The sequence below is a fragment of the Anopheles merus genome, chromosome 3R (genome assembly GCF_017562075.2).
Source record: "Anopheles merus strain MAF chromosome 3R, AmerM5.1, whole genome shotgun sequence".
Classification (NCBI taxonomy): domain Eukaryota; kingdom Metazoa; phylum Arthropoda; class Insecta; order Diptera; family Culicidae; genus Anopheles; species Anopheles merus.
The window spans coordinates 27898109-27925527 of NC_054084.1; the positions used below are offsets into that span (position 1 = coordinate 27898109).

At 43.7% G+C, this 27419-nt stretch overlaps 1 protein-coding gene across 19 annotated transcripts in view; it reads left to right on the forward strand.

Moving 5' to 3' along the window:
- The window catches only part of LOC121597862 (phosphatidylinositol 4-phosphate 5-kinase type-1 gamma), a 46281-nt gene that overhangs the window by 14629 nt on the left and 4233 nt on the right, over positions 1 to 27419 (forward strand). For 8 of the 19 annotated variants that reach the window (XM_041924077.1, XM_041924076.1, XM_041924080.1 and 5 more), the window contains exons 4-16: positions 9060 to 9419; positions 9493 to 9635; positions 9723 to 9897; positions 10009 to 10343; positions 12338 to 12367; positions 12902 to 12994; positions 13096 to 13228; positions 13334 to 13421; positions 14794 to 14856; positions 16988 to 17068; positions 18609 to 18707; positions 19127 to 19477; positions 20450 to 22809. In XM_041924077.1, the coding sequence (XP_041780011.1) occupies positions 9060 to 9419; positions 9493 to 9635; positions 9723 to 9897; positions 10009 to 10343; positions 12338 to 12367; positions 12902 to 12994; positions 13096 to 13228; positions 13334 to 13421; positions 14794 to 14856; positions 16988 to 17068; positions 18609 to 18707; positions 19127 to 19477; positions 20450 to 21849 (3351 nt within the window). In that variant the 3' untranslated portion in view covers positions 21850 to 22809. The other 11 variants (XM_041924094.1, XM_041924095.1, XM_041924093.1 and 8 more) reach the window with 9 other exon arrangements.

The window sequence follows — 27419 nt, forward strand, 5'->3', positions numbered from 1 at the left end:
TGTATAGGCATTCGACTTTTGTACGGAAAGCTGTAAATATTACATCAAGGTCCAAAGGTACATGCAAACGACCTATTGGTATCTGATTTGACTTGGTAAACGAGTTGTTGTGTTATTTTGTTAGACATGCATTTGTCGCTACTCCTTCACACGCGCATATTACCCTTTGTTTGTTGATTGTGAGGTGTGTGTGTGTTGGAATTGTCACCATAATTGACATCATAATTAGCACCACGTTGGACACAGACTGGAGCTGGAGATAAGAGCACGACACTCGGACACTTCCTAGGAAGATGATGCACACACCCAACCAGCAGCTCCTATGAAGATATGAAATCAACCTACTGCTGGTCCAACAACATACGTCATAAGCTGCTTATCACTAAGATAGGACGCAGAGCAACGTGTGCGATATATTGTCCAGTGCTGTTTTGGAGCACCTTATCGACGTTATGATGATCTGGAAGCATGGTAGAAGTAGAATTCGCGCGCTCCATTACTGTGGTGGTGTAGTGGTGTTGCCTCGCGTTCGTCGTCCATTCCAGTCTGCTGTTTGAACAAGGCCAATAATGCACGATAAACGTATGTGAGGTCGCATTTTTGTGGGACTTTCGGTTGAGCCTCAGTCATTTAGTGGTGGTGGCAATAGATACTTCTTGCCGCGCAAGATTAACCGGGAGAGAGAAAGCTGGCGTTACGCAATGAGTTGTTAGAGAGTGCATCAAGATACTGAAGTTCCCCACGGTGCGAAATGTATCTAGTAGGCGAAATGATGTTAGCGCTTGATTTTGTGAGTATTCTGCAGACATCTGCACAAAAGTGTTTTGGGGATACATCATCGACATGTTGTGCGTTCCAGTCTTTGAAATCTAAGATCTTCTACTAACGAGTACGCGAGATGTGTGAATATATTCATTTTTGTACATCTAACTACTACCCGTCGTCTCATATCAAGCCTCTCTCAATCTCTATCTCCAAACGTGCACACCCGCCAGTTTTATTGCAAAAACCAAATCCCCAAACACACCAACCAGCTACCTCCTACCAACTGTACCGACTTGGTCACGATTGCACAAACGTTGTCCATTTAAAGCGCCTATGACCGCGGAAATGGGAAGGGCGATGGGTGCGGAGAGGATTGCTATGCCAAGCGGAAGGTGACACTCACTGGCAAACTCAGCACAAGTACTACGGGGCGCGACAAACGGATCGGTACCACCGTACCTTGGCATGGTTTAAACAACGCGCATATACTACCCGCTCGACCCGCCACAAGCGGCACAAACTGCTTGTCTGTCACTCGTCTCCAAGGCAGTCATCATCACCTCCATGGTCATGCTGTGTGTTCGAGCGCGCGTGTGTGTGTTTCGTTCGCCTTCTCCACTGTGTGAAACCTTACTGTGTTCTGGCATCCCCGGTTGAAGGTGTCCAACACATATGGAACACGTGGGGAAAGAGGAAAGGACACAGTGTGGTATAAATGCGGCTGGGTGTGTGCTTGTGTGTTTGTGTTGTAAAATAATGATCTCCAAGGATGTGCACACCTGAGTGTCTCTGTGTGCATTATCTTGATCGGCAAGATAAACATCTTGCTCTCTTGACAAAAAGACACGATAAGAAACAAATCAAATTTGCCACAACGACGCAAAATGCAAACAGCTAACATCGTTGTCCACACTGTGCGTATCGCAACGAGAGTGTCCTACACATACCTAGGAGCACAAGCACACAACACACAACAGTAGCTCCTCTGTGGTGGCACATCGTCGTCTGTTCGAATCTCTCACGAAACACGGTGTAGGGGGGAATCGTTCGATTGCGCACGGAGCAACAAATGTGTGCCAACAAAAAAGGGAGTCCCTCGAGATATATTGGAGGTAGAGATGAAGGTGGATGGGAGAGATGAGGACCTGCCTTTCTGCTGTCTGATGGCCCTTCCGAGCTTGATTTGACGTGAATGCATTTCGCATATGTGCAGCGTTATGTGTCATATTGATGGTATATGGCAAGCGAAAATATTCGCCTACATTCCAATCGCGCGCCGTATGTAGGGAAGCAGTAGACCTGACGAAGGGTGACGTTGTCCCGAATGCCTTTCAGCTAATGCCTATCCAAAGTTATATCTAACAAAACCACATCACATCGAGCTGTGTTTTGTGGATGTATGTTGTCAGACTCTCCTCGTTTGTTATCGCACCAGCGTTCGACATGTGCTGAATTGCTGGCAAGTGTCTCTCTATCGGTGGTACGTTTTTCGCCCTTCCACTGATAACTCGACTACCCCCGCGGGATTGGTAAACGATTAGGCGGAAGGTGTGTGTGTGTGTGTGTGAAGCACTGGCACAACATCCATCCTACTCGTGCTAAATCGATTACCTATCTAAACCAGGCACACGCTCTTTGCGAGTTTGCGGGTTTGGGCGCATCCGCGCCTCATCATCGCTCATTGCCGCCGATGGGTGTGAGAATAAGCTGCGCTAGAACGCAAGCACAACCTCCTCTCGTTCGTGGGATTATTCATGAATAATTGATTGAATGTATCATCAAACATCATCAAGGAAATCAGAATGCCGTAGAATCGCACAAACCAGAAGACGATTTGTTTGTTGCCAGGTTTTGCTACACCTTTTTTTTTTGTTTAATTGATGCATCGATGCCCACCAACACTTAATGGGTGGGCGCTCGAGATATTGCAATCAACTGGTGGTGGTAAAGATAAATAACTCATTTCCTCGGTCTGCCGATCAATTCCCCATTGCCTTTTCCTACTGTTCTCTGGGCAGGTGCAAGCGTGGAGCTTTTATTTGCAAGCGCAAAACAACGCTGGCGGGGGATTATGGTGATAAAGTTTTAATGAATGCTAGTATAGTGTCCGCTTGCTGCTGCTACTGCTACTGCTGGTTACAGTGCGGGAGATGAAATTCCAATGATGCAAGGCAGTGCAACTGCTGCGTTGTGTGATCGGAGATTAAAAGATGGAATTCGCATACCATTTCGTTACGATTTGAATCGATGATCTCTCCTTAATATGGTGATCAACACAGTTTTTGTACGAAGTGTCCATCCAATGAGTGGAAGACAATTATTGAAGCCGTTGGTGTTGCGTTTTAATTACTTCACTTGCCACTTCTTGCTCTTTATTTTAAAGCCTTTTAGCGTTGTGCTTGTGTTGCTTCAATGCTCGAACACTTGCCCCATCGGGCAGCACTTCGTAATTGGGTTGCACAAATAATAAACAATCGCCGCATTCAAACAAATCCCCCAAAGTGTACATTGACAGAGGTATCTAGTTTAATAATAATAATAATAATAATAATAATAATAATAATAATAATAATCACAACGCTGCGGCAACGATTGACGGCAACCCATCATCGTCATCATCACCGATATTGAATCACATTTCACGAAGGGGCCAGATTTTGTGATCCAAAAATATTTATCATCAACAACGTGTTTTTATGGACATAATCGCAGTTTTGGGAGCGGAGGGCTACTGTAAGAGCTTGAGGAGGGGATCGGGCGGTTGGTTGTAAAATATTTATCCAAATAGAAGCGGTGAGTGTGCAACTTTTTTCGCACCCAATCTCCCAATCCCCACACAACAACTCCCTTCCAGCCTCTGGATCTTTACTGTTTCCAATTGCATTTACAAATTTTATTTACCTTTTTATCTGCCTTCCATGACTGACTGGCGTGCGAATGGCGGGCCCCCGTTCGAACCATTTCTGAACAATCTGTGTATGTGTGTACATCATCGGAGTCTAAGTCCTCCAAAATCGGAGTCTCCGCGGTATGTCTTGTTTTGGGATTTTATTTCTCTCTCTCTCCGCGCCCCGTTTTGGAGCGGCCCATGGGACCGATGTTCGTGACTGGAATGATGAGAAGATGTGTTTTGTTGTTCCATTGCATAAACTTTGGGACGAATTCCGCAACTAGAAGAAAACGACTCATGTTTAGGAGCGATGGTGGGGCGAGAGGAGGCGCCAAGCGCCCTCCTGTAAACGCTTCATTTGCACTATCGATTTAATCCCGCGTGCGTCTTAGTGCTGCCGTCTTGACGATACAGCGCCTATTTGCGTAAAGTAGTAGTTTGCTGACAGGGTGGAAAAAACGGTCCAAACTGGTAGGCTCTGCTCCGCAAAACGGTCGCCCATTCGAGGATGTTACAACACGTGTGTGACCGGCGAGGTTAAGTCGTACGCGCGGAATTGACGCGTACTCGCCAATGTTAGATAGGTGCGGAAAGGCAAGAAGATATGTGTGTGTGTTTGTTGATGTGGCATTGGTTATTACGCAAGGCGCTAGCGCAAAAACGTGACACAAACGTTGGGTCGTCTTTGCACAGGAGTAGTGGAACTATAAACTTATCGCACGGCAAGAAGGAATAACATTTTGGTATGGAAAATGTGTTTTTTGTTTTGTTTTTAGTTTGAGTCAATTTTGGGCCTGAAAGGACCCTTAAACTAGTTTTGTATAATTTTGATCTGATGTTTACAGCATTTTCTACTATCTCTTTGACCAATATCCAACATAATCCTTTGACGTATGTATTTCTTGTACACTTAATAGGAAATTATTCACACAGTCAAGTAATTTGTCCTGAACAGGAATTGCACCAACAGTAGTGTCTGAAGTGATTAGTGCGAGCACTTGACACGACTCTTTCCGTCGCAGCGCATCAACCAGACCACAGTGACACATTCTACAAGCAATGACTTGCTGCCACGAGTGTCAAGGTTAATGGTCAAATTGTAATGTGAATTGATCGTGGCCGGGCACGGTTCAACGACTTTTACTATCGCTAGCAGACGTGACCGTGGTCAAAACGCGGCCCACCTTTCCAATATATCTCAACTCAAACATCGCCCGATGGAAAGGGTAAACATTGGGAATGATTGTAAAACGCGCCCGTCCTCTACGATGCGTCGATGTGTATTGATCGCAAGCATCATCATCAGCAGCAACAGAAGCAGTGTAGTTGAATTATATTGTACGATGTTTTTGATAAATATTTCAAAAAGTTTGAAGTATTTTGTAGACTAATTTCACCAATTTTTGAAAAAAGTATAACAAAACGAAGACTCTCCTATCTTTGAAGCAGCTTTTCTATTTCTGAAGAACCGTTCCCACCAACGCCAAAACATCGTCAAAGATTGTTATCAGCCGTTCCGAACCAAAACGCCCTCCAATGGTTGCCTCCGCCCTGCCGTTGTGATTTTGGGAAACTTATCTACAAACTAATCTATTTCCGATGTTTGTGCCGTCGCGCGTTACCTACCCACCCGGTGTGTAAGTGTGCCCAATCATCCTGCCTAATATTTGTCCAAACGCCGCGTGTGCATTAACTTGCTTCTCGCCCTTTTTGCTAAGCGATGCGAACGCGCCCGGATACGATAAGCAGCAATGGCAGGAGGACAGGGGGCGTTTGTAGTTCGATTGGCATTGAAGGATGTTTACAGTGGATTGATTTTTGCTTGCTTTTTACACACCTGTCGGCGGAGGAGGATCTATTACCTTTTGGTAAATGGGTGCGTTGGTGGGCACATCTCTCGCTCTCTCTCTCTCTTTGCTCCATCGCGTGGGTTTGTCAATGGGGCGCAATCGTTGGCGTCGTCGTGTGGATCAAAATAAATATTCTGATAGGAAATTGCCACGAATGAATGGGATCCCGGCTTTGGAATGCAGGTGAAAATAGAAACATGCCACATGTTTCAGCATCAAAATTGGAATGGAATTAGCGAAGAAACACATTATTTTGAGACTTGGACTATCTTTGAATTTGCAACAAGCCTCGATTGAATACCAAACACCCACTCACATCCATTCCAATAGACTGTGCAAAACAACGGAACGCGAACCCAATAACGATCGTTTCCATTGAAAAGCACTAGAAATTAGCCAAATAAAAATTCCAATTTAATCTCCAAGGGCACACTACACTGGCTTTTGGTGATGGTACGGCGACGACAATACCAGTGCTGGAAGCGATATTTCATCATCAACTGCACAAAATCCTCCCGCTGCGTCGTTTGTGCGATGGCGTACATCCGCACACCTCATCGTGTTGTGCACCACCATTCGGAGCACAGGCGCATATTGAGCGTTTTGCCTCATTGTAAACCACTTGTTGGTTTATGCTATTTTGAACAGCAGCAGCAGCAGTCCCGAAGGTAGCAGAAGCAATGCTAGATGATGGTGAATTTAATTTGCCCCAAAGCACCCCGGCACACACTTACTCGCCGTTGGCCGTAGTCGATGGTCATGCAATATTTATTTAGGGCTGTGAGGGTTTTGTTCTCCCACAAGCCGAGCTTTCGAAGTGGTTTTTGGGGGTGAAATCGGTTTGCATGCATAACATCCACCCACAGCAAAACCCCCATACACACACAGACACTCCTAGGGATCGCCACGACACGGCGGGTTGTACAGGGAAAAGCTCTTTCTGTCGTTTTGTGAGGTCCTGTTGATTCTGGTGGAGCAAACGATGTGGAAGTGGAGTTGTTGAATCGATTATGGTACTGGCTAGTGTGTAGTTTCATTTGTGCGCCTCCATCCTGCTGCTGCTGTCGATTGTCAGGTGGTGCTCCGATCGGGTGGTTCGTGTGGTCTTCATCGGCTTATTGTGGTGTTTGACCGTACCGATGGACACAGCAGCACCTGAAATCGACATAAAATTCGTTTACTTTGCCTGTGTGGCGGGACTAGGCCAGAAATGCTCGATAAAGAGGATACGAGATGGGCTGTGTTAGCCCAACTATATTATGGTTCTGTCACAGCATTGTGGACGTGTTTTATCAACTGAGATTTCTTCGGACCAGTGCGGGGTGGGAGTTGTCGGGCGCAATGGTGATGCGTACTCGTTTTTGTATCAATAAAGTAAACAGTAGAAGAGCACTGGCTGAGATTTGATTTCTATGAGCTGATACATTTTGAATGGTTTGTTGGGACGGAGACGTAATGTTCATTTTTACTATTTACCTAACCCCACACTTACCTGCTCTAGTGGGCATTATGTGTAGTACAGACTGAAGACAATTGATTGTAATAATTGATGTTTTTGAACGCGATTTTAAAAATACCACTTTTGTTTGTCCTTTTTGATTCCCTTTCCTTTCGTTCTGAAAATGAAACGGTAAATTATGCTTTTCTCGCACCACGGTACTTCGGAAATGCAATACATTGTTGGGGCCGCCGAGTGGTGTGGTCACGTGCCGCGCGCTCGCACACCAACCGGTGGCGGTTGCTTCCGTTGCATTATTCATCAGGCTGGTTTTAAATTAATTTAATTTTTAATTTTGCGCTACACTGCTGAAAAAAGCACTCACACCCTCCCACACACACTCACACACACACCGAGCCACTTAGCATGCGGGGCAGCCAACCCTAGATAGGGCGTGTAGCTTCCAGTTTTCTTAAATAGCATCACAGGCGGCCGGTGGGTAGCTGCAATACTTGTAGCAGGTTAGAGTTGCAGCATAAATTGCCTATTCATAACGCACAATTGTTTGCCGGCTACCACAAGTCGTTTTCTCTAAGGCTTCACACATCCACTCCTGCTCCTCCCGAAGTCGAAGCGGTCTCGTGTCTCGCGCTTTGCTCGGTAGAGTCCAATTAACGTAATCTGCATTTCGATAAAGTGAATTGAAGGCAACTTATCAAGTCTAATACATCGTCGTCACCGTTGTCGTCATAGTAACCCGTTGGTGATTGGTCAGAGCGCGAGCAGGGGTAATTGAAATTATTAAATAAAAAAAAAATATGGAAACAGTCGTTAAATGTTCCGAGAAATCGTTTCGACATAGCAAATACAGCAGAGCATATTGATTTGTCCCTGTAGTGAAATTACATCGATGAAGCGAGGAATATGAATCATTGGATGCTTTAAATTCATCGCATACCACGAAGTTGTCTCATGGAGCTGTGGTAAAGTCGCCGGTCTAGGACACCACACGACTGGGTTCAAATCCAAATCTCGTGCGAAGGGAGGAGTGCGTATCTGAGCAAAAACGTGTGTATACATATAATAAGTCGGTAAAATACTATTATTCAGCCATTAAAAGAACCTCACCCACGTTTATGATGTCAAAGGAGAGTAGTAACAAACGAGAAGAAAATAACTCTCGCAATTGCTGCTGCTGTGTTCATGTAACGCAAATTCTGTAGACACTTTTTTGGTACTGAAGAGATACAGACTTCTTAATGGCAATTTAAAACTCATTTCACAAACGTCATTACAAAATATGGCTTTAAATGCTCTCCCTTCCTTAACTCTCATCAATTTAAATTCCATTTCATTTGTGTAAATCGTGCGAAATGTTTCATAAAACGATTGCAATGCTGTCGACGCCATGTGACGGCGAATCGAAAGGACAACTGAAATAATTGTATTACTTCTACTACTACTGTTGCTGCTGCTGCTGCTCCAGAACTGTGCACACACCAGCGCACTACCAGCAGCATCATTAAGCGTGTCTCGTGTCCTCCCGCTGTCCTTGAAGAAGAAGGCAGAGTGAGGTGTTGGGTTGTGTCGAAGCGAGATTTGCTAAAGATAAAACGATAGTCCTATGTTGCCTTTTTTGTACTTTGTTCCATCTTTTCCAGTTGTTTCATTTGCGTAACGCTGTGGGGGAAAATGAACGCTCTGCCAGAGAGGACTGCCAAAGCGGAAAAGTTAAATGGCTGAGATTGTTGTCTCGTTTGCGCCATTTGGCAGGGGTCCACTGATTGTGTGGACGATTTCTACTACCTTCCACTTGTGTTTGAACGATTTTAAGACGCTCGTTATGCACACACATTCACTAGAGTTTCACGATGTCGTCCTTGAAGGACATTTTCGGCAAACGCCAGCTGTCGCCTCACTTTGAAAGGATGGGGCGACACATGTGCTCTGTTCACAAGCGGTTACGCGAATGTTCGAGAATCTGACTGCTCAATTACACAATTTTATGTTATTTAAGTAAAGCGTCCTTAAAATCGCTCCACCTCCGTTGAGGAAAAGTGCCTTCCCTTGGAACAGTTTTACTAATGCCACGCTTTCTTTCGCTCTTTCCCCACAGATGTCGGGCGAACAGTCGCTGGCGCCGCGGCCGCACCGGCCAAAGTCGGACAAGGAGCGCAAAATTGGCCATCGGCGGGTCGGCGAGGGGGGCGAGATTACGTACAAGAAAATCCAAACCACCACGATCATGGGCTCGATCCAGCTCGGCATCCAGCATACGGTCGGCAGCCTGGCGTCGAAACCGCGGCGCGATCTGCTGATGATGGACTTCTGGGAGCTGGAGACGATATCCTTCCCGCCGGAGGGCTCCAGCATGACACCCGCGCACCACTACAGCGAGTTTAAGTTTAAGATCTACGCGCCGATCGCGTTCCGGTACTTTCGCGACCTGTTCGGCATTCAGCCGGACGATTTTATGGTAAGTTGTGCTGTACTTCGTTTCGCTTTTCGAATCGCGTACTAATGGCGTTAATGTATCCCTCTCTTTGCAGATGTCCATGTGTTCAGCCCCGCTGCGGGAACTCTCGAATCCGGGTGCATCCGGTTCCATCTTCTATCTGACGGACGACGATGAGTTTATCATTAAGACCGTGCAACACAAAGAGGGAGAGTTTTTGCAAAAACTGTTACCAGGGTAGGAGGACTGCTCTGAATGTGCACCAAAGCTTCTTAATGTGCTTTTAAATTACTCAACAAACATCTCGTTTCTTTCTCTCCCCAGGTACTATATGAATCTAAATCAAAATCCCCGCACGCTGTTGCCGAAGTTCTTCGGTCTGTACTGCTACCAGTGTAATAGTAAAAACGTTCGACTAGTTGCTATGAACAACTTGTTGCCCTCCTACGTGAGGATGCACCTTAAGTACGATCTCAAAGGGTCGACCTACAAGCGAAAGGTATGGTATTTCGGTCAGAGGATGGACAGAATGCCATCAATCAATTATGTACGCGCTAAATCTGCAACGCTCACCCTCACACATTCTCTCCCATTCATTTTCTACTCCTAGGCCAACAAAGCGGAACGATCGAAATCATCCCCGACGTACAAGGACCTAGACTTCATGGAGCAACATCCGAACGGGCTGTTCCTCGAGGCGGAAACGTACAGCGCGCTGATTAAAACGATCCAGCGGGATTGTCGGGTGCTGGAGTCGTTTAAAATCATGGACTACTCGCTACTGGTCGGTATCCATAATCTCGATCTGGCGGTGAAGGAGAAACAGGAGGCGGCTGCCAAGGCACGATCGGAAGGTGAATCGGACTATGAGGACGCGCCGGAAGCGGACCAGTACATGGTGCAGGAGCGGGAGGAACAGCGAACGACAGCCCTAAACAGGAGCAGGTAGGCCCCTACATCCGGCACCGAACTGGGAGTGCGTGTGTGTATGCGTGTTTATATATGCATGTGTTCGTTTGAGAGACTGAAGGCAGCTGAAATCACGCCAATGTGTAACGATTGATTGCAAGAGTCACGCGTTTGCTCTTTGTGTTATGGTTTTGCTGTTGCTGTTGCCGCTGTTGTGCCCAGCTAATGTTGCTATTATTTTGTATCAATTTGTTTTTGGACTGCTGTTTAAATAGTTTGTTTTGGTAATCCCACGAGCTGCATTCGCTTCATGAAAGTTTCCTGGTGATGATATTTAATAGCTTTATCACTTTTAATAGCAGCTGCACAGATACTATTGATACGCTTTTTTAACATTATTTCGATTCAAAATCTGTAATTAAATTTATTTATTTTGTTAGAATACTTATTTGCAAGCAGCATCTACATAATGCGTTGCTTTATGTGTTACGATTACAGTGGCAAAAATAATCGCTCCCATGAATCGTTTCAATTGAAACGATTCTGTTTCGGAAATGCCAGTTATTTGCCAATAGTTCTGCACTAAGTACTGTGAGACTATTTTAATCCATTTATTATGTTTTCATTTATTGGCACATTTTGATCTGTCATTAATTGCTGCATATTGTGTGTTAAAGCTTAGCATAACTCAAATTGTCCACAGTAGGAGAACATATTTTCACTTCTTACTCATGTACAGACACAGTACTGTGAACAGTTGTAAAATATGTATATTATAAGCATAGGCAAATTTAATTAATGGTACATGTTTAGAATAGTAAATCGTATTGCACCTACACTTCCAAAAATGGAACACGAAACAGTAACACCGAACAACACTATCTTCGGGGGGTTTGTTTTTAAACCTAGGATAACATTTAACATCAAAACCCTCATTCGATGCGTTACAATAGTCACTGGATCAAGCAATGGTTAGTGGTTTTGAATGTTTCGATGTAAATTATGCCTCAGCCACTAACCATTACTTCCCTGAAAATAGATCCGTAACGTTGGTGGAGCAAAATTGACGAAGGAGCATTAGGAGGAAGTTCCTAAAGAAATATAAATTTATATGCATAAAATAAGGAGCAATTTTGCCCTTGTTAAAAGCGACAACGATGTAATTTGTGGTAATGGGAATCAATGGAGGAGACGATGTTACAGTGGAAAGCCTTGACCTCTGCATTCAAGAGCTGTGTCGGAAACAGATATAATCAAAATGCAAGTGTAATCGATCGGAAAATCCAGCTGAATATTTTGCAAAACACTCAGTTGCATACTACACTTACAAATAACCCATACCAAACCACAATCCACCAACCACCACCTGCACTTGATGTCTTGAGTTCCCAGGATGTATTTGCATACGCATCTAAACCCTTCCTTGCCACATTCTGTGCCATTTCCATTTTCCGTCGACTGTTTGGCTTCTGTTTCGTTTTCCCGGGTGTGTCTTTCCCCCTCGTTCTGTGTAATGACCACCGCCATCGCTGTAATGTATAATTCTATCATTTATTTACGAACGCAAGCACTAGTGTCCTCCCAATCCTGCATTTGTTCTTCTGTCTTTGGTTTACTGTTTCTTCTTTTTTATTTCTTGTCTATTCATTTTTATGGGATTGGCCATGTGTTTTATTTCTATATAACCTACACACGGCAGTAAATTACATTGTAAAGTGAAGATAAACTTTGTTTCGTTGTTTTTTTTTTTGCCGATTCAGTTTCAGTTTTACCCTCCTTTACATAGCGCGATTGTTCCACTAGCTGTTTTCAATTCAAAATTTTTACTGTTAGATGTAGCACGAATCAAAAAAGGAGGGGTCGTGTGTGATCACGATGGTCGGTTAGAGTCTATATACCAGAGGCATAGCAATTAACGTACGAAACATACTGACCGGTTGCACCTTGTTCGTTCTCATTCTTCTCCCAACTTCCATCTTCCTCCCGACACGGTATAATGGATATTTATTTTATACCTACGGTACCCACAGGCACACAACCTACGGAAAGATGCTGATTAGGTATGATGACCCGTCTAGATGTGTTGTTGGAGTGTTAACAATTTGTAGCATTATTACACCCATCCAAACTGAATGTAACCGTATCATTTGAATTGAGTAACAAGCAAAATGATGGACATGGACTGACGTTGCTACCATGCTGTTGTACCATTTTCGGATGGGGTTGAATGTTTCTAATTTGTACTGTCCCACGAGTGCGTAATGATAAAATGCTTCGGTGAAATTCTTGCCAGTAGTTGCAAACTATGATGAGCGCTGCTTCCTGTACCAAACACACGGTGCATTATTTTACACGACAAACTGCATTGCGCGCGAGCGTGTGCTGTATTTTAAACCAAGTTTCAAAGCTGTATCAAACAGCCGGAAGTGTAGAGGCGAGTTGCTAGTTTATTCATTATTGTATTTCAGCGCGTATATTACGCAAAAGTGTGACTCGATAGGTTTGATACGTTAGAAACATGTTCTTGTTTTACCAAATTCTAATATAATATTGCACACTCTCATCATCCCTTGTGTGTGTGTTCCCGCTCCTAGGTCTATCAACCGGCAAAGGCTTGTTGCGCATTCGACAGCAATGGAAAGTATTCAGGCTGAAAGTGAACCGATCGATGAAGAGGACGATGTCCCGTGAGTATTTAAGGCAACATCTTTTCAGTCAGTGCGAAAATCATTTCATTAACTCTGTGAACCGTTTTCCTTCTCTTCCCGCTTGCTTCACAACACAACAGTCCCGGTGGAATTCCTGCGCGCAGTGAAAAAGGCGAACGTCTTCTGCTGTTCATAGGTATCATCGATATTTTGCAGTCTTATAGGTTAAGGAAAAAGCTAGAGCACACGTGGAAAAGTATTATCCACGATGGTGTAAGTATTGAGTCAATCGTACGAGTGGACCCTCAGTTGTCGACTTTAGCTCAATGGGTTGTGGCTTTTTTTTGTTTTTTTTTTTGTTTTCTTTTCCAATTTTAGGATACCGTGTCGGTGCATCGGCCTTCCTTCTATGCACAGCGCTTTCAGGAGTTTATGGCCAAAACCGTGTTTAAGAAAATTCCCTCGCGTAAGTAAAATCCGCAAGCTTTACCTCAGCTCCAGTTATCGAAAACCAGGCAATACGAACGTTGTACACACGTTTCTCTTAGGGTGCTAAAACAATCAAGATCAAGGCAATACTTAACAACAGCAACAAAATCAGGGATTATATTTGTGCTCTCTTTTTATATTGTCCAACACTCCCTACCCAAACTACATAAAAAATAAGGACAACAAATTCACAACCATTCCACATGCGCCTGATAATACGCTAATATGACTCGTTAACGTTGTAGCATATTGTTTTCCGACCAGGGACTAAAACCTGTTTTACTCTACTAAACTCTATACCTTTCTTCTTAAAAAAAAAACACAAAGCAGCAACCAAAACTTCATTGCGCATTTGGCAATCTAATAGTTTTCTTTTTCTTGTGAGTGTCTTTCTAATGTTAAACATTTGAAACCCCATACTCTCCTATCCGTAGCGGCTGTGCAGTAAGGAATGTAAAATATTTACTTCTATTGGCGGACAAGTTCTGCTGATCGACCGTTGACAGACAGCGTGAAATCATTAGCTGAGAAAAGAAAGCTTGTATAATGCTAACGCTCCTTCTTTACCTCCCTGGTTCAATGTTTAGCGTGTCCTTTGCGTGTCCACGTGTCATGTATCCGGATTTAATTCATGTAATATTTAGAAGATTATTCTGTCTGTCCTAAATTTGCACAGCATCAATCTTGGGAAGGTAGCAATATCGTGCCGTTTACCTCCTCTTATAAATAGCTCTCTGTTTAGGGTTGTTGGTTGTGGTCTACTCATGCAGATGTGTTACTATATGTTGCCATCCTTTACTGTATGCAAATGATACAGCATCATTACTAACTAAACTAAAAAAACACACAGTACAACACATCAGTAAGGAATCATTCACTCAAACACAAATAACAGGGAATACAAGATCCATTGCGTTGTATCGCCTATATTGCCTACGTTTCGCGTCACCGACAATGTATACCAAATCTCTGATCTATAATTCTTCTCTTGCTTCTCTTGTTCTCTTATCTCTTTTCCTCTCTTTTCTTACATATAATGTGTATTGCAAATATGAAATTTCTCTCTCAACGCGCTCTAAACTATCTCAACGCAATACCACAATCCGAAAATACTGACACAAAACCTCGTTCCAAAATCAACTGCCTACCGGCGCGGGGCGGGCGTGTTAACATCACACCAAAACCCCGATAATTGCTAAATTGCCCGATAACGATTTGTTTGTGTGTCAAACTATGAAATGTACCGACTACAACAACGACAACAACGAAAACTATTTAAACAATAATTTCTTGCCACCAAATCAACCTTCAAATACAATTAACGCAAACTATATACATACACACATCAGTGGATCTGCCCGAGATCAAGGGCAATCATAGAAAATTTCGCACGTTGGTCACCAGCTACATAGGTAATCTAACATCATTCTCCTGTTGTTTGTTACGTGTTTGTTTGTGATTGTTTTTCTTTTTGTGCTCTGATATATTTCCACTCTTTCCATTCAACCCCGAGCTACATTGTTCCTGTGGAGCAATGCTCTCTTATGCTTTACGTAGTGAAGAACGCACATGCGACCACAGTGCCTTCTTGTTGTTTGCTAATCTTTTGGCTAACTGGCTATCTTTTTTTGTTTTTCTCTAGAATTACGCAAAATTACTACGCTCTTTGCTCTATTACTTGCTGAACAAGTTTTCTATTTTTTCTACTTATTTATCTTCTTTTGTCACCGCAAATGATACTTTCTAATAAATTCTCTCTTCTATTCAGTGAATGTGTATTCTGGTAGTATTCCTATCTAACAGGATTGTATGCGAATGGGAATGCAATAGTACACGTGTTGCGTTAAACTTATTCAATGTTATTGTAATAGTTTGTTTCTATGCCATTTTCTTCGTATGTAAAAATCGGTGTGTGTTTATTTTGTGCGCGATTGCTCTCTTTTCGTTTTGTTTTTATTTTTCGGCTTCAGTTGTAAGTGTGTGTGTGTTTGTATGTGTGCTTGTGTGTATTTAAAAGATAATTTGCACCCTTTCTATATTTAGCAATGAGCAATTGTATGTTTTCACTCATTTCAGTAGCTTTTTGTTGATGTGTGATATAGCTTTTCATTGGGTGTTGATTATGTTTCAGTTTGTTTCGCCACAGAAACATTTACACGTGGTTTTCAGTATGTTAACCAATTTGCGGGTACCAATTATATGTTCGATTACTCGAATCAATTGCAATGCTCCTCACAAAACGGTCATATTTTTTATGTTTTTCTTGTGTTCTTTTTTTTGTGTTCTCTCTTCTGTTGTTTTTTTTTTTACTGCAGAACGAAATATGTTACATTTTATCGCACCGAGCTTGCTAACGCAAATTGTCAGTCCTTACTGCTGGTCCTTCGCTTAATGCGTTTTAACAAAAGCCTAAGTAAAATAAAGTTAAAAGCTTTTGCTTTGCTTTTGCTTACCATCATTTCCACTCCTATTTTTATCAAACAAAATAGCTCATCTTCTAGCTATTTCTTTTTGTTTCACATAATTTTTGTACATTTTATCTGCTTGAATAGATATTTTTAACTGCAGTACTATCATCTATTAGATTTTGTTTCTAACATAGAATAATCCTCAACTAGGATCCTTTATCATGTGTTGCAATCACATTAACAAGCCCCAAAATGCTATCAATCAGGCATTGAGTGAAGATGATTGTAGAACATTTTTTCTAATCCATGTAAAACTATCTTCAAGTTTTTGCATTATTTTTAATCTAAAAGAACCTCTAGAGCTTTAGCTTTTCTGTTCTGGATTTTTCTTCATTTTGTACTGTAATTTTTTGTTGTACCTCCCTGAGTGCGTTTTCGTCACACTACAAAAAAAAACAGTTTAAACGTTTTTTTAATTGTACTAAACATGTGTTGGATTGAAATTATTAATCGATAGCTCAGGAGTGAAATTCGTTTGTGTTGCTTTTGACAAAACTATAAATACGCTGCTAAACCCACGTTAGTTGCTCTAGCGTTAAGGCTCTCCTTTACCCGTGTAAACCATTTTGTTCGCACTTCACTCACGCCAGCGAGAAGAGGCGGAAAAGTGTGTTTTCTGAACAAATCTTAGCATTACGCCATATACTTATATATTCAACAATTTCTTGATCGTATTGTTTTTTTTTCTCTTTTTCTTTCTATTTTTTTCTTTTTGGTTTTCTTTACCTCTCCAATCTCGAATCGAATCCGTGTTTGTGTGTGTGCTCTTCTCAACCTCAACTACTACTACTACTACTACTACCGCCACCACCATCACCACCACCAACTGCCAACTACCTTCCTGCGATCCATATGCGATCGTGGCCACTACCAACCAACCAACCAACCCTTCGACCACCATCACCACCACTACCTTTACGCCATCTTCTACTTCTCCAATCCAAATCGACGTTCGACTCTTGTATGTTGCGCTTCCCATTTTTTTTCTATCGGTTTTCTATGTTTGGTCTGAAATCCAAAATGGCAAAAACAATGAATCCCTTGAAAAAAAAACAAACAAACTCCACATATAAAGCGCTAAAACATTCACCATCCAAGAGAAAAAGCTTATCGAAAGCCGCACAGAGAGCAAAAAATGAAGAAACAGATAGTCAACGTAAGTGTTTACCATCTTTGTTTGAATTTACTTTTAAGTTTTCTAACCTTAGAGCGGGTTGTGGCCTACACTGGGTAACACCGGGGTTACGATGGTTTGTGTTACTTATTACGTCTATGTTAAGCTATTATCTCCTCTCTCCGCCGCCGAGCTTCAAAATTGAGCTCAGTCTTTTATTTATCAAAATTTGGTTTTGTTTTTTTCTTTCGTCTGTTTGTTAAAATCTCATTTAATCTACCTTTTTCGTAGTCGTTGATCGTTCCAACACCTTCGTGTTGTCGATCGTTAAATTTGCTATTCCATTATGTTGTACTCGAGTGCCACCCTGAGTGTGTGTATCCTTCCTGCAATGTGTCTTGTTGCAGAACAAGTCATGAAACTCATTCGTGTGTGTACTTCACGTGTGTGTTTGAGTGTGTCCCCTTCTGCAACAGGAGCGAGGGCTATGTTGGACATCGTTCATTATCATTTATACTTTGTGTACGTGCGTGTGCGTGTATGTCACTATTTGCCTCTTATCCATTATGGAATGCCTTCTTCTCATCATGGCTACTTTTACTGACAAAACTTGTGTTGTTCCCAACCAACTTCCCCATCATCATAACGCCTTCGCATAATATCATTGCTGGTTATTTAAATAACGCATTAATAAACGTTCGCTGGCATAAATTTTAAACTAAACGCCTTATCCTCCTTAGCGCCTGCGTCCTCCCTCTCTTTCTCTCTCTCCCTGTCTATCGCATAGTGAAAGCGATTAGCATCCGTTTAATGGTTAATTTTGTTTTATTGGTTTACGAACTTACACCGTGCATGAGCGCGAAATGTGCCGGAATTTTTATTACTGTTTTCCAATACGCTACTCGTGTTTCACCGTGTCTTTCGTTTTTTTTAATTTCCTATCTTAATTCGCGCCACACACCACCAATTCAGTTTAATCGTGATATAAATGTTCAATACTCTCTATCTTTTCATACTCTCTCTCTCTTTCTCTCCCTTTCTCTTGATATTCATTTATATTTCCCCCCGTCCTGAATCTCTGTATTCCAAGCTTTTTCTCTAATACCAAAGACACACTAATGTGTAGTTCCGGTAATACTTAAATGTTGTGTTGTCAGTCGTTTAACGTCTACTACTACTACTACTACTACTACTACCTATACTCCTTACCTCATTTCTCAGTGTATCGATATGTGATGTCACGATTTTTACTACTTTTCTTCTACTGTCCCTTCTCGTCAGTTCTGTCCCTTTTCGTTATGTTGTATCCTTCTACTGTCTGATGTTTATTATCATTACCTTTCTTTACCCTTACACTCTCGGTTCTGTTGGGGTTGGGACCACTCCAATGCGGAGTGAATCCTTCCAACAATAACCATTTTTTACCGGCTAAAGCAAATGTAGAAGGCAAAGAATTTTGGCCTTTTGTAGTGCAACACCACCAGTAGCCATTATGATGCCGTTGTTTATTGCAATGTTATTGATTTGTTTTTCTTTTTAATCTTCTCCCGGACCACCGATGTGTGTGTGTGTGTGTCTGCAGCCGTAGCTGGCAGTTCCCATCAGCATCACCACCAAAATCAGCAGTTCAACCCGACCCAGACGCATTTCAATCAGCAGACAACGGGGACTCCTAAATCAGGTAATTCAGGCCGGCCAATCGGTGTAATACCGTTATCGAAAGCAAAGAATCATTTTTGCGTTTTTGCGCTCATTCAATATGACAATTCTTTATTTCCCTCTCTGCCTCTCTCGTTAGTGCTCTAGTAACACGTGTTAATGAATAATTGTGAAATTGACAAAACATTTGTGATAACCCATAATCTTAAGCTAACCACTGTGCTAACACAATATTTGTATTTTTCTTCTTCTTCTTCTTCTTCCTCTGTCTACACTTTCTCCATTCGCTGCGACGGCTTCTTTGGATTAATCAACTAACCAAAACTACCTAACCCCGATCACTGTACAAAAACAACCGCAACGATGTTGTCTGTGTGTGCGTGCGTGTTTGTATCTGGGATTTTTCTGGGCGTATTTTCGCGTCACACTTCCACGCGTCAGATGTAGATACTTCCTCCAGCGTGCATACGGCCGCCACGATCACGACCACCTCCAGCAGCAGTGGTGGTGCCGCTGCCGGGGGCAATGGTGGTAAAGCGGGTGGTCTTGGCACTAGGGCTGCCGGCGGCGGCGGTGTTGGTGGGGCCGGTAGTGCCTCCGTAACGCCGACCAACATGCCACCGCTGAAAAAGAAAACGACGGTCGTAAAGCAAAGCGTCCCACCGCCGGTTCCACCGCGCGGCTCGCCCAAGTTCAACAAGGCGAGCGGTGCAGGGTCGGGCCGACCCGGTGGTGGTGCTTCCGGTTCGCTACCCAGCCAGTCCAGTGGCCACCGGGGACGATCCAGCGCAGGTGTGTGCGTGTTTCTGTTCGAATAGTGTGTTGTTTTTGTTGTGGCATTTTGTTTGTTTGTTTCTGTTGTCATTTTGTTATCGTAGATATTTGTGGTTTGAAAAAAAAAAAATGCCCCCTTCTTTCTCTTCTAGTCGTATTGTAGTAATCCGTAAATATTTTTCTATCGTTTTTTTTTTTTTGTCACATCGTCTGTATTTTTTTTAATTTCGTAAAATTATGGTTGAAGTTGTCAACCATCGTTTCCGGTTGGAACATCGGTTTTAATTTTTGCATGCAAATTCAATTATCTATTGCAGTAGATCGTAACTTAAAAGGTGGGTTCGTTCGACCGTTATCTCAAATCGTGGCTGTCACCCTTTCCTATAACATTTGGCACACTACTACGTGCAAAAAAAAATCGAAAAAGTGTGCCACCTTCTTGAGATGAGTAGTGAAGATGGACCCCCTGTAAAGTGTTATTTTCCTTCTGTTGGTCCAGTTCTTAGTCTAGCGCCACTTATTCTCAAGCATAATGCGAAATCAATTTCTTAGATGTTTTACTTTTATTGTAATCGTTCATTTCGACTCATTTGTTTCAAGCCTGATAAAAAAAAAAATCGTTCTTCACAAAGAAAAGGTAGTGCATTTCTGAGTTTTCTTGGTCTTCTCGTTTGCTTGGTTTTGAAGTAGGAAAGTAACGAGCTATATAGCAGTAAAGCTTCAGTAATAATAAGGAAGATAGTGTTAATACTACTCACCTAGAGGGAACGGCAAACGAGAAGCAACGCAAATAATGGCTTTGTTAAAATTTTCCCCTCTTTCCCATGTGGGAAATAGAACCCTGTTTTGAATTTGAGTAACAAAAACGGATTCGGCACCTTCTCGTTGGTCTTCTCCATCTAATTCCGTGAGCGCTCTTTTCTGTGCGCGCTCTCGGCGCCTTTGTTCTTCTGATCGTACCAATCGAACCGCAATAATCCCCGTGCGCAGGTAAGAGGCACCGCTCGTCTCCACGTGGCAATGGCGGCATCGGCGGGCAGGGTGGCCGAAGTACCAATGCCACCAGCGCTCCCCCACCACCACCACCACCATTACCACCAACCAAGGATAGTCGGTCTGGGGTCGGGCTCGATCCACTGCTAGAGAATGAAGCGGCCGAGCTGCAGCTGCTACCCTCCCCCAACAAAGTGCTCAGCTGGCTGAGCAGCAACGACTTCCGGGTGTCGGAAAATGGTGACATACTGTCGGAGGACGACGACAGTCGTCCTGCTGCTACTGCTGCCGCTGTATCGATACCCAAAGTGATTGCCGTCAAACGAAAGCCATTGACCGGACCGGGGCCAACATCGAACGTGAAGGAAGCGACGAAAGCGTTCGAGCGGCTGTCGAGCCGCAACGGCAGCGGGTCCTCGGTACAGCAAATGATTCGAAACTTTGAACGAACTGCCGGAACGGCGACGGTGGCTCGGTCGGAATCGATGTACTCCAGGGTGCCTAGTCACGGTACAGCGAAGGAACTGCAGGTTCCACCCACGGCGGTACAGCGGTCCACCCGAACGCTCCCGTTGACGATACCGGTCATCAAAGAGACGCTCGTTGAGGACGAAAATAACAATAATCGTCTCTGTGTGACGTTTGGTGGTGACGATCGCGAGATGTTCATCCCCATGGCGCAACGGTTGGAGCAGGACGATGATCTTACCGCGCACGAGAATGATCAGGCTGTTTTGGCGAACTTGAAAAACGTAGTCAAAGCACGGCGAGAAATGTTCAACACCTCACCGAATTCAACAATGGAGCGCAAACCACGATCGTCCATGATCGTACGGTCCACTCCTCTTCCTAATGGTGCCATCGCACAGGGAGACGAAATAGCGTCCACTGAGCGACATACAACAACACAAACGACGACAACAAAAGCCAAACTAACGCGCTCGGTCACGCAAGGCAAGCGTCAGCCGCCCGCGCCGTCACGCATAGATCCGGACGAGATCCAGCGCAAGATTCAGGAAATCGAAGCCGAGATACGCCAGAACGAAGAGCGGCTCAACCGAATACCCTCCAGACGATCGATGCGCCGTGAAGTCGTCGCACCGGTCAAAACGGAACGTGCTCAATTCCTGCCGGGACCGGTGGCCCATCTGGCCCCTTGCCGCAATGAAAGCTTCCTTTCCCGTCTGAAGCCGAAAATGCATCGCAGCTCGATGGCAAACGGCATGGTTACGGGTGGGGTGGACTTTGGTCCAACGGCACTAGTACCGGATGACGTTCGGTACATGCGGCAGGAGGAAAAAGCTTCCATCATACGGCAGATAGGGCTACCGCTGGACGAAAATCACAACCTCGAAAGCTACCTGGAACAGTTCAGCCTGGAGGGAGAGTTCGTCTAAAGCGCTGGAGCGTAGGGATCCTACCGACCCCTCCACCCCCGCTCTGGAATCCATTTCTTCTGTTCTCTGTAGCGTTTGTTGCTCATCTGTTTCAACTGTCATTTCAGACAATGATCATCCAATTTCCCCCAAACATTTGTGCGTGCGCTCTCTTTCTCTTTCTTTCTCTCTATCTCTCCATCTATCGCTCTGCTGTCTTGGACCAAGCTTGGTCAAGCTTTCCTTTTAATCTTCTTTGCTTCTGAGCTTGGTTGTGATTTTGGTTTTTCGTTCGCTGGTATCGATTCAATCAGGTTGTCGTTTATGACGCGTATGACACGCGGTCGTATCGTTCGTTGCCGTGATGTGTGTAGCTCGTATGTCTTCGATTAGCAGTAGATCTTTAAGATTCCGTTCCGTAACCTCCATTTTATTTTCCCTTTTTTGCTCTCTTTCTCTCTATGTGGTCCTTTTTAGTTTGTAACTGGTGGTTTAGTAAGCCTTCCTTTATCTCAGTGTATTATCGTTAACTTGTTTTATATGAGTTGGCTTCTGTTAGGTCATTTTTTGTTTCAGTTAAGTAAGTCCGAATGTTTTGTTCTGCTCTATGTATTTTACACCTAATGTCATGAGACAGTTTCAGCTGTACATAAGTTTGATGGAGGCGCTAGCAATCTTCTTTACAATTGGTTTGGTTTTGTCTCTGAGTATGTTATGTACATAATAACAAAAAAAAAACAATGTATCAGTTCACTATCCGCTTTGAGATATAAAGCCACGCTAACATACATGGACCCCTTTCTGTTGGTTAATTTCTTTATTTCCCCATTCTGTTCGGTTCGTTTGGATATGTAAAAACAGTCCACCACACAGTGTAAATACGATCCAGTTAAGCTTTTTCGTTAAACTCTACTTTAACTCGTATACAAACAAAAAAGAAACAAACAAAACCCCAACTTAGACGCTTCGTATCTCGTATCTGGCTAGGCACATCTCCTTCCTGTTCTTCCACTCCTCCTCCCGCTTTTGACGACATCTCCGAGCACGGTAGCAGTAGCCATCGACACTCGTCGGATGACAAAACGGGCAGCAGCAGCGGAATCGGAAGTGCCGGCGCCAGCGGCTTCGGAGGCGGCGGCGGTGGCGGCGGCGACGGTATCGGAGGCGGCAGCGGCGGTGGTGGCGGCTCCGTCGATCGGCGGAGCGCATCCTGTCGCAGTGATAACTACAAAGAAGACTCAATAAGGTAAGGTTTCACCGCGCACAATCCGCGGTAATCCCCTCTCGATTGCGGGAAATGCCACCAGTGTGCAGTGGCAGGTGGGAGGGGGGGATGCGTTTAGCTTTGTGTGTTGGGAACTCTACCCTTCTATGGCAATCGTTTCCACCGCCCTCTTTCCCATCACCACAGCATTTTTTTTTTGTTCCTCCTCTGTGTGTTCTGTGTGGCTGGCGAACCCGTTGAGAGCGGGAGTTCCTCCCAAAGTGTCCCATTTTGTGTGTGTCCTCTCTCTTGTTTGTGTGTGCAATGCACTCTGTAACGATCGAGTGTCCGAGTATGCTGTGGATGTGCAATGTAACTTGAATGCATTGAAATGTGTATTTTTTTTTTCGTTCTCCCCATTTTTGCGGCATTTCAAATCGAAATGAAATTACTACGAAAGATCGCATTGCATGGCATGGAATTTCTTAACCTTTTTATTTATTTTTAACAAAAATAGGGAAAGTATTTCTTCACATCTTCTGCTCTGTGCATGGGGTTATTGCATTGTTCTAGGCATGTTATCTTTTGTGTTGTTATTTATTATTGTTTAATTTATTTTTCATATTTGTATTTCTGTTTAATGTTACTAATTCTCGTACGAAACTAACCGTGTTACACTTTCTCTTGTCATGCCGTTTTTGTATTGTTTGTCACTTCATTTGCTGTCTTTCTTTTTCTTCAATGTTGTTGTATTGCAGCAAGCACCATGTATGTGGTGATTTATCCTCCCGTCATGCTTTCATCTTCTCCGAACTTTGTGTCCTCATGAATTTACCGCTCCGTATCTGATAGTGTGGTTTAATTTTGATTTTAGCAAATGCTTGAAACATACCGACCATTTACTTATTTATTTTTCTTCTTTTCTTTCTTTTCTCTTCTCTTATATACCGCATTTGCCGCTCTCCTGTGCCTGTCTGTCTGTCTTTGTGGCCTATCTGTGTATGCCTGCCCACCCCCTCATCCATCTTCACCGTTTCGGGAATGCTGCCGCTTATGCTCGTATGTCGGTCGGTGCATCGGTAATGCTGACATATGATCATCGTACATTTTGATGATTCTCTTTGCACCTCACGATACATCCGATGCACACACATGCACTTGCCCTTTTGTATCCGCCCCAAAAATGATACCACAAACGCGCGCCCCGTACGATTTGACCCGTACGCGCCAACACACAACAGTATATCAGAAATAAGATTAGAAAGTCATTTAGCAGTCGAATCATCATCCAATAGCAATTACGGCTCGCGGGGGGCCCTAGCATCGGTCGAAGGATCGACCCCAACGTGGACTGAAGGAACGCCCAGCTTTACAGATTCGAGCTCGAGCGGTGATATTGGAAGTGAGTGGAGGCTGGGTGTGAAAGATAACCGTGCCGATGAAAAATTAACACCGCGTTTGTTTGTTCTCCCCCATTTGCAGCATTCTCAGGCCATTCCTCTCCCATGTCGGATCGGGATCGCCACAAGCCCACGGTCGAGAAGGCGCTGAACTCGCTCACATCGGAAATGGTAAGCTTTTCGAACAAGTTCCACCAGCTTCATCATCACCATCTTCACCAACACCAGTACCAGTACCACTCCTCCTCCACCTCATCGGTGTCGTCCGCTTCGGGGCATCATAACCTGCGGAAGCAACAGCAGCAACACCACCACCAGCAACTGCAGCAGCAGCATCAGCTTCACAAGCAAGTGATCTATGTGAAGAACAGCAGCTGTTCGAGCATAGACCAATCGGTGCATCTTCTTGGCGGTGGCGGCAATGGCGGCAGCGTCGGTGGTAGTGTGGTTGGTGGTGGTCTAATAAGCAGCGGTGTTGGTGGTACCGGTAGCGGTACCGTGCTAGGGATCGGTGGCAGTGGCCGCTCCAGTCCGCTCGTCATGATACGTCGTGTTACATCGACCAAGATAAGCGAAAGCACTACTTCGCTCAATTCTGCCGGGGCCGGAAGGGCGGAAGATGATACGGCCTTTTCGCGTGACCAGCTTTCGTCCGCCCACCTCGGTGCTGCCTCTTCCGCTTCTCTCCGATCGTCGACAGCTTCGGATCACCACAACCTGCACCACCGTACGACCGAGCTGCTGCAGCGCCATAGCGATGAAGGTGCGCCCGAGGCAGACACGAACGGTGCGAGCCTATCTTCCACCTCGGGCCATGGTAGCGGCGACAGTAGCAGCAACGGTTCGCTCACCGAAACCGATCGCAACGCTCTGCGCCAAGCCCGCGAGGAGTGAAGGGGAGGTAGGGGTTGCGAACTTCGGTCGCCGCCGTCCTCCCATTTCTGCCAATTGATGTTCGCGTTTCACTTTGCTTTAGACAAATTGTTTGATAGTTTTTGTACGGATTCACGATCGATTGAAACGATTGGCTCCACACTGTGTTTGCGTATGTGTGTGTGTAAAGATGAGCTTCTTTTTTGTGTGATGCGAACAAGTGCAGTGAATGAAATAGATCAATAGAACAGAGAAAAGCTAATCTGATATTCCGGGTACGGTGCGCTAAGGAGATTATCATCCTCTCGTCTCGTTCCGTCGCGTTGTTGGCCGATGTACAGTTTGCTGTGTAGATAGTTATTGACAATGTGATTTAGTTTATGTATTTATTATTTATATAATCATCGCCAAACCCGAACAGAACGCCACAAGTAATGCAGTGTGCAGGATATAGGCAAGGCCGAGAAGATACAGCAATAATTATTGCGGCGAAGAATAAGGAGCAGCATGTTAGGACTGTATTTTTGCGCGAAATTATACTTAACTTCCAGCTGTGTTTGGTAAATAGTGCGCAACTGAATTGTAGATACGCAAGAAGATGTAGGTTTTGTACATGAGAAGCAAATGCATGTTGAATCATGGTTCAAAGGAAAAGAAATTTTGTTGCCACTCCGCAAAGCACAGACATTGATGCATCACAACAATCATTAGGCCACGTGCTCCACTTCTTTTTTTTTGCATATCGAACACACTTTAGATGATAATGCAACTAGCGAACAAAATGTTGTATTTTTCATTAACGATTTAAAATGAAACATGTTTCTTGCGCACGTGGATGCCTTTTTTTCGATACCGAAATGATCGGAAGTTCAGATTTCCTGTGCAGTAGGTACGCTCTACTCGGGGTAGTGTGCTCTAAACCGGGCCAAAGGATGATTACTTTTTGCCAGAAGCAAGCAAACAAAAACCACTCACACCAAGATACGTATGGGTCAGCATAATCATAGATGGGAAAAGCTATATTATTTTCCACACAGCATTCTAAACTAGCTAGTATTGAGTTTAGTGTAAGTAGGTAGAGTCGCGCACTGTGTCGTCGTGTGTGTGTGCTGTTTGTGTGTATGGCTATACGATCATCGTATAAACACCATTAATCTCGTGACGACATCGAACTGTTTTGTCATTTGCAATAAGTATTGGGGGAAAGGACCAAGACGGACATAGGTAGGAACAGATGGGGTTTATCAAATATTACGCATTAGAATTTGCCTAGGAAGAAGGATTGTTTATTTTTTTCTGACTTCCTTTCCTTCTCTTTTGATGATAATTTATATTTATTACCCTTCTTTACCCTTTGAAGATACGTTTAAAAAGTTAGGGCAAGCAAGCACACGTACACTTCACAATTTGTATTGTTTTTCTTCCTTTGTTAACTACACAGACATATTATGCATTATTATTATTATTATTATTATTATTATTATTACTATTATTTAAAATAAATGAGACAAATAATGGAAAGTAAAGACCAAAGACTTTTGTGTCGGGTTAAAAACAGAACAAATACCCCTGCAATGGGACAGAAAGAGTTTTGCAATGTCTCTCACGATGTAAGTTTTTGTTTCTTAATTATTTATGATTTTAACTTAATAACTGATAACGTAACAACTGATTTGTAAACGCTGCCTTCCATCGCATGGCGTGGGGTTTTTGGATTGTTTTATATTTAGCAAATCATATACCATACTAACAGTATAGTGCAACCTACATCTCTAAACTCCACTCTACTACTCCTTTCGCACTGCTGATAATCTGCACCTACTGCGCAATTGCAACAAACTCCACCACCCCTATTAACAATAATGCATTTGTAAATGATTCATCTCTTTTTTATCTTCTCTTTTTTCTTCGCGCTATCATCTCCATTCGCGTGTGTGCGTGTGTGTTTGTGTATATGTGCATATGCAATCTACCGCCCCGTATCTCTTCACACTCTTGCTCAATCGGTTTGCGGGGACGCCTTCACATCGCCACCTCTCATCTGCGCTTTTGCCGGAAAATGGGACACACGCTACTAACCAAAACGCATCATCTTTCGCCACAATGTATGCTTC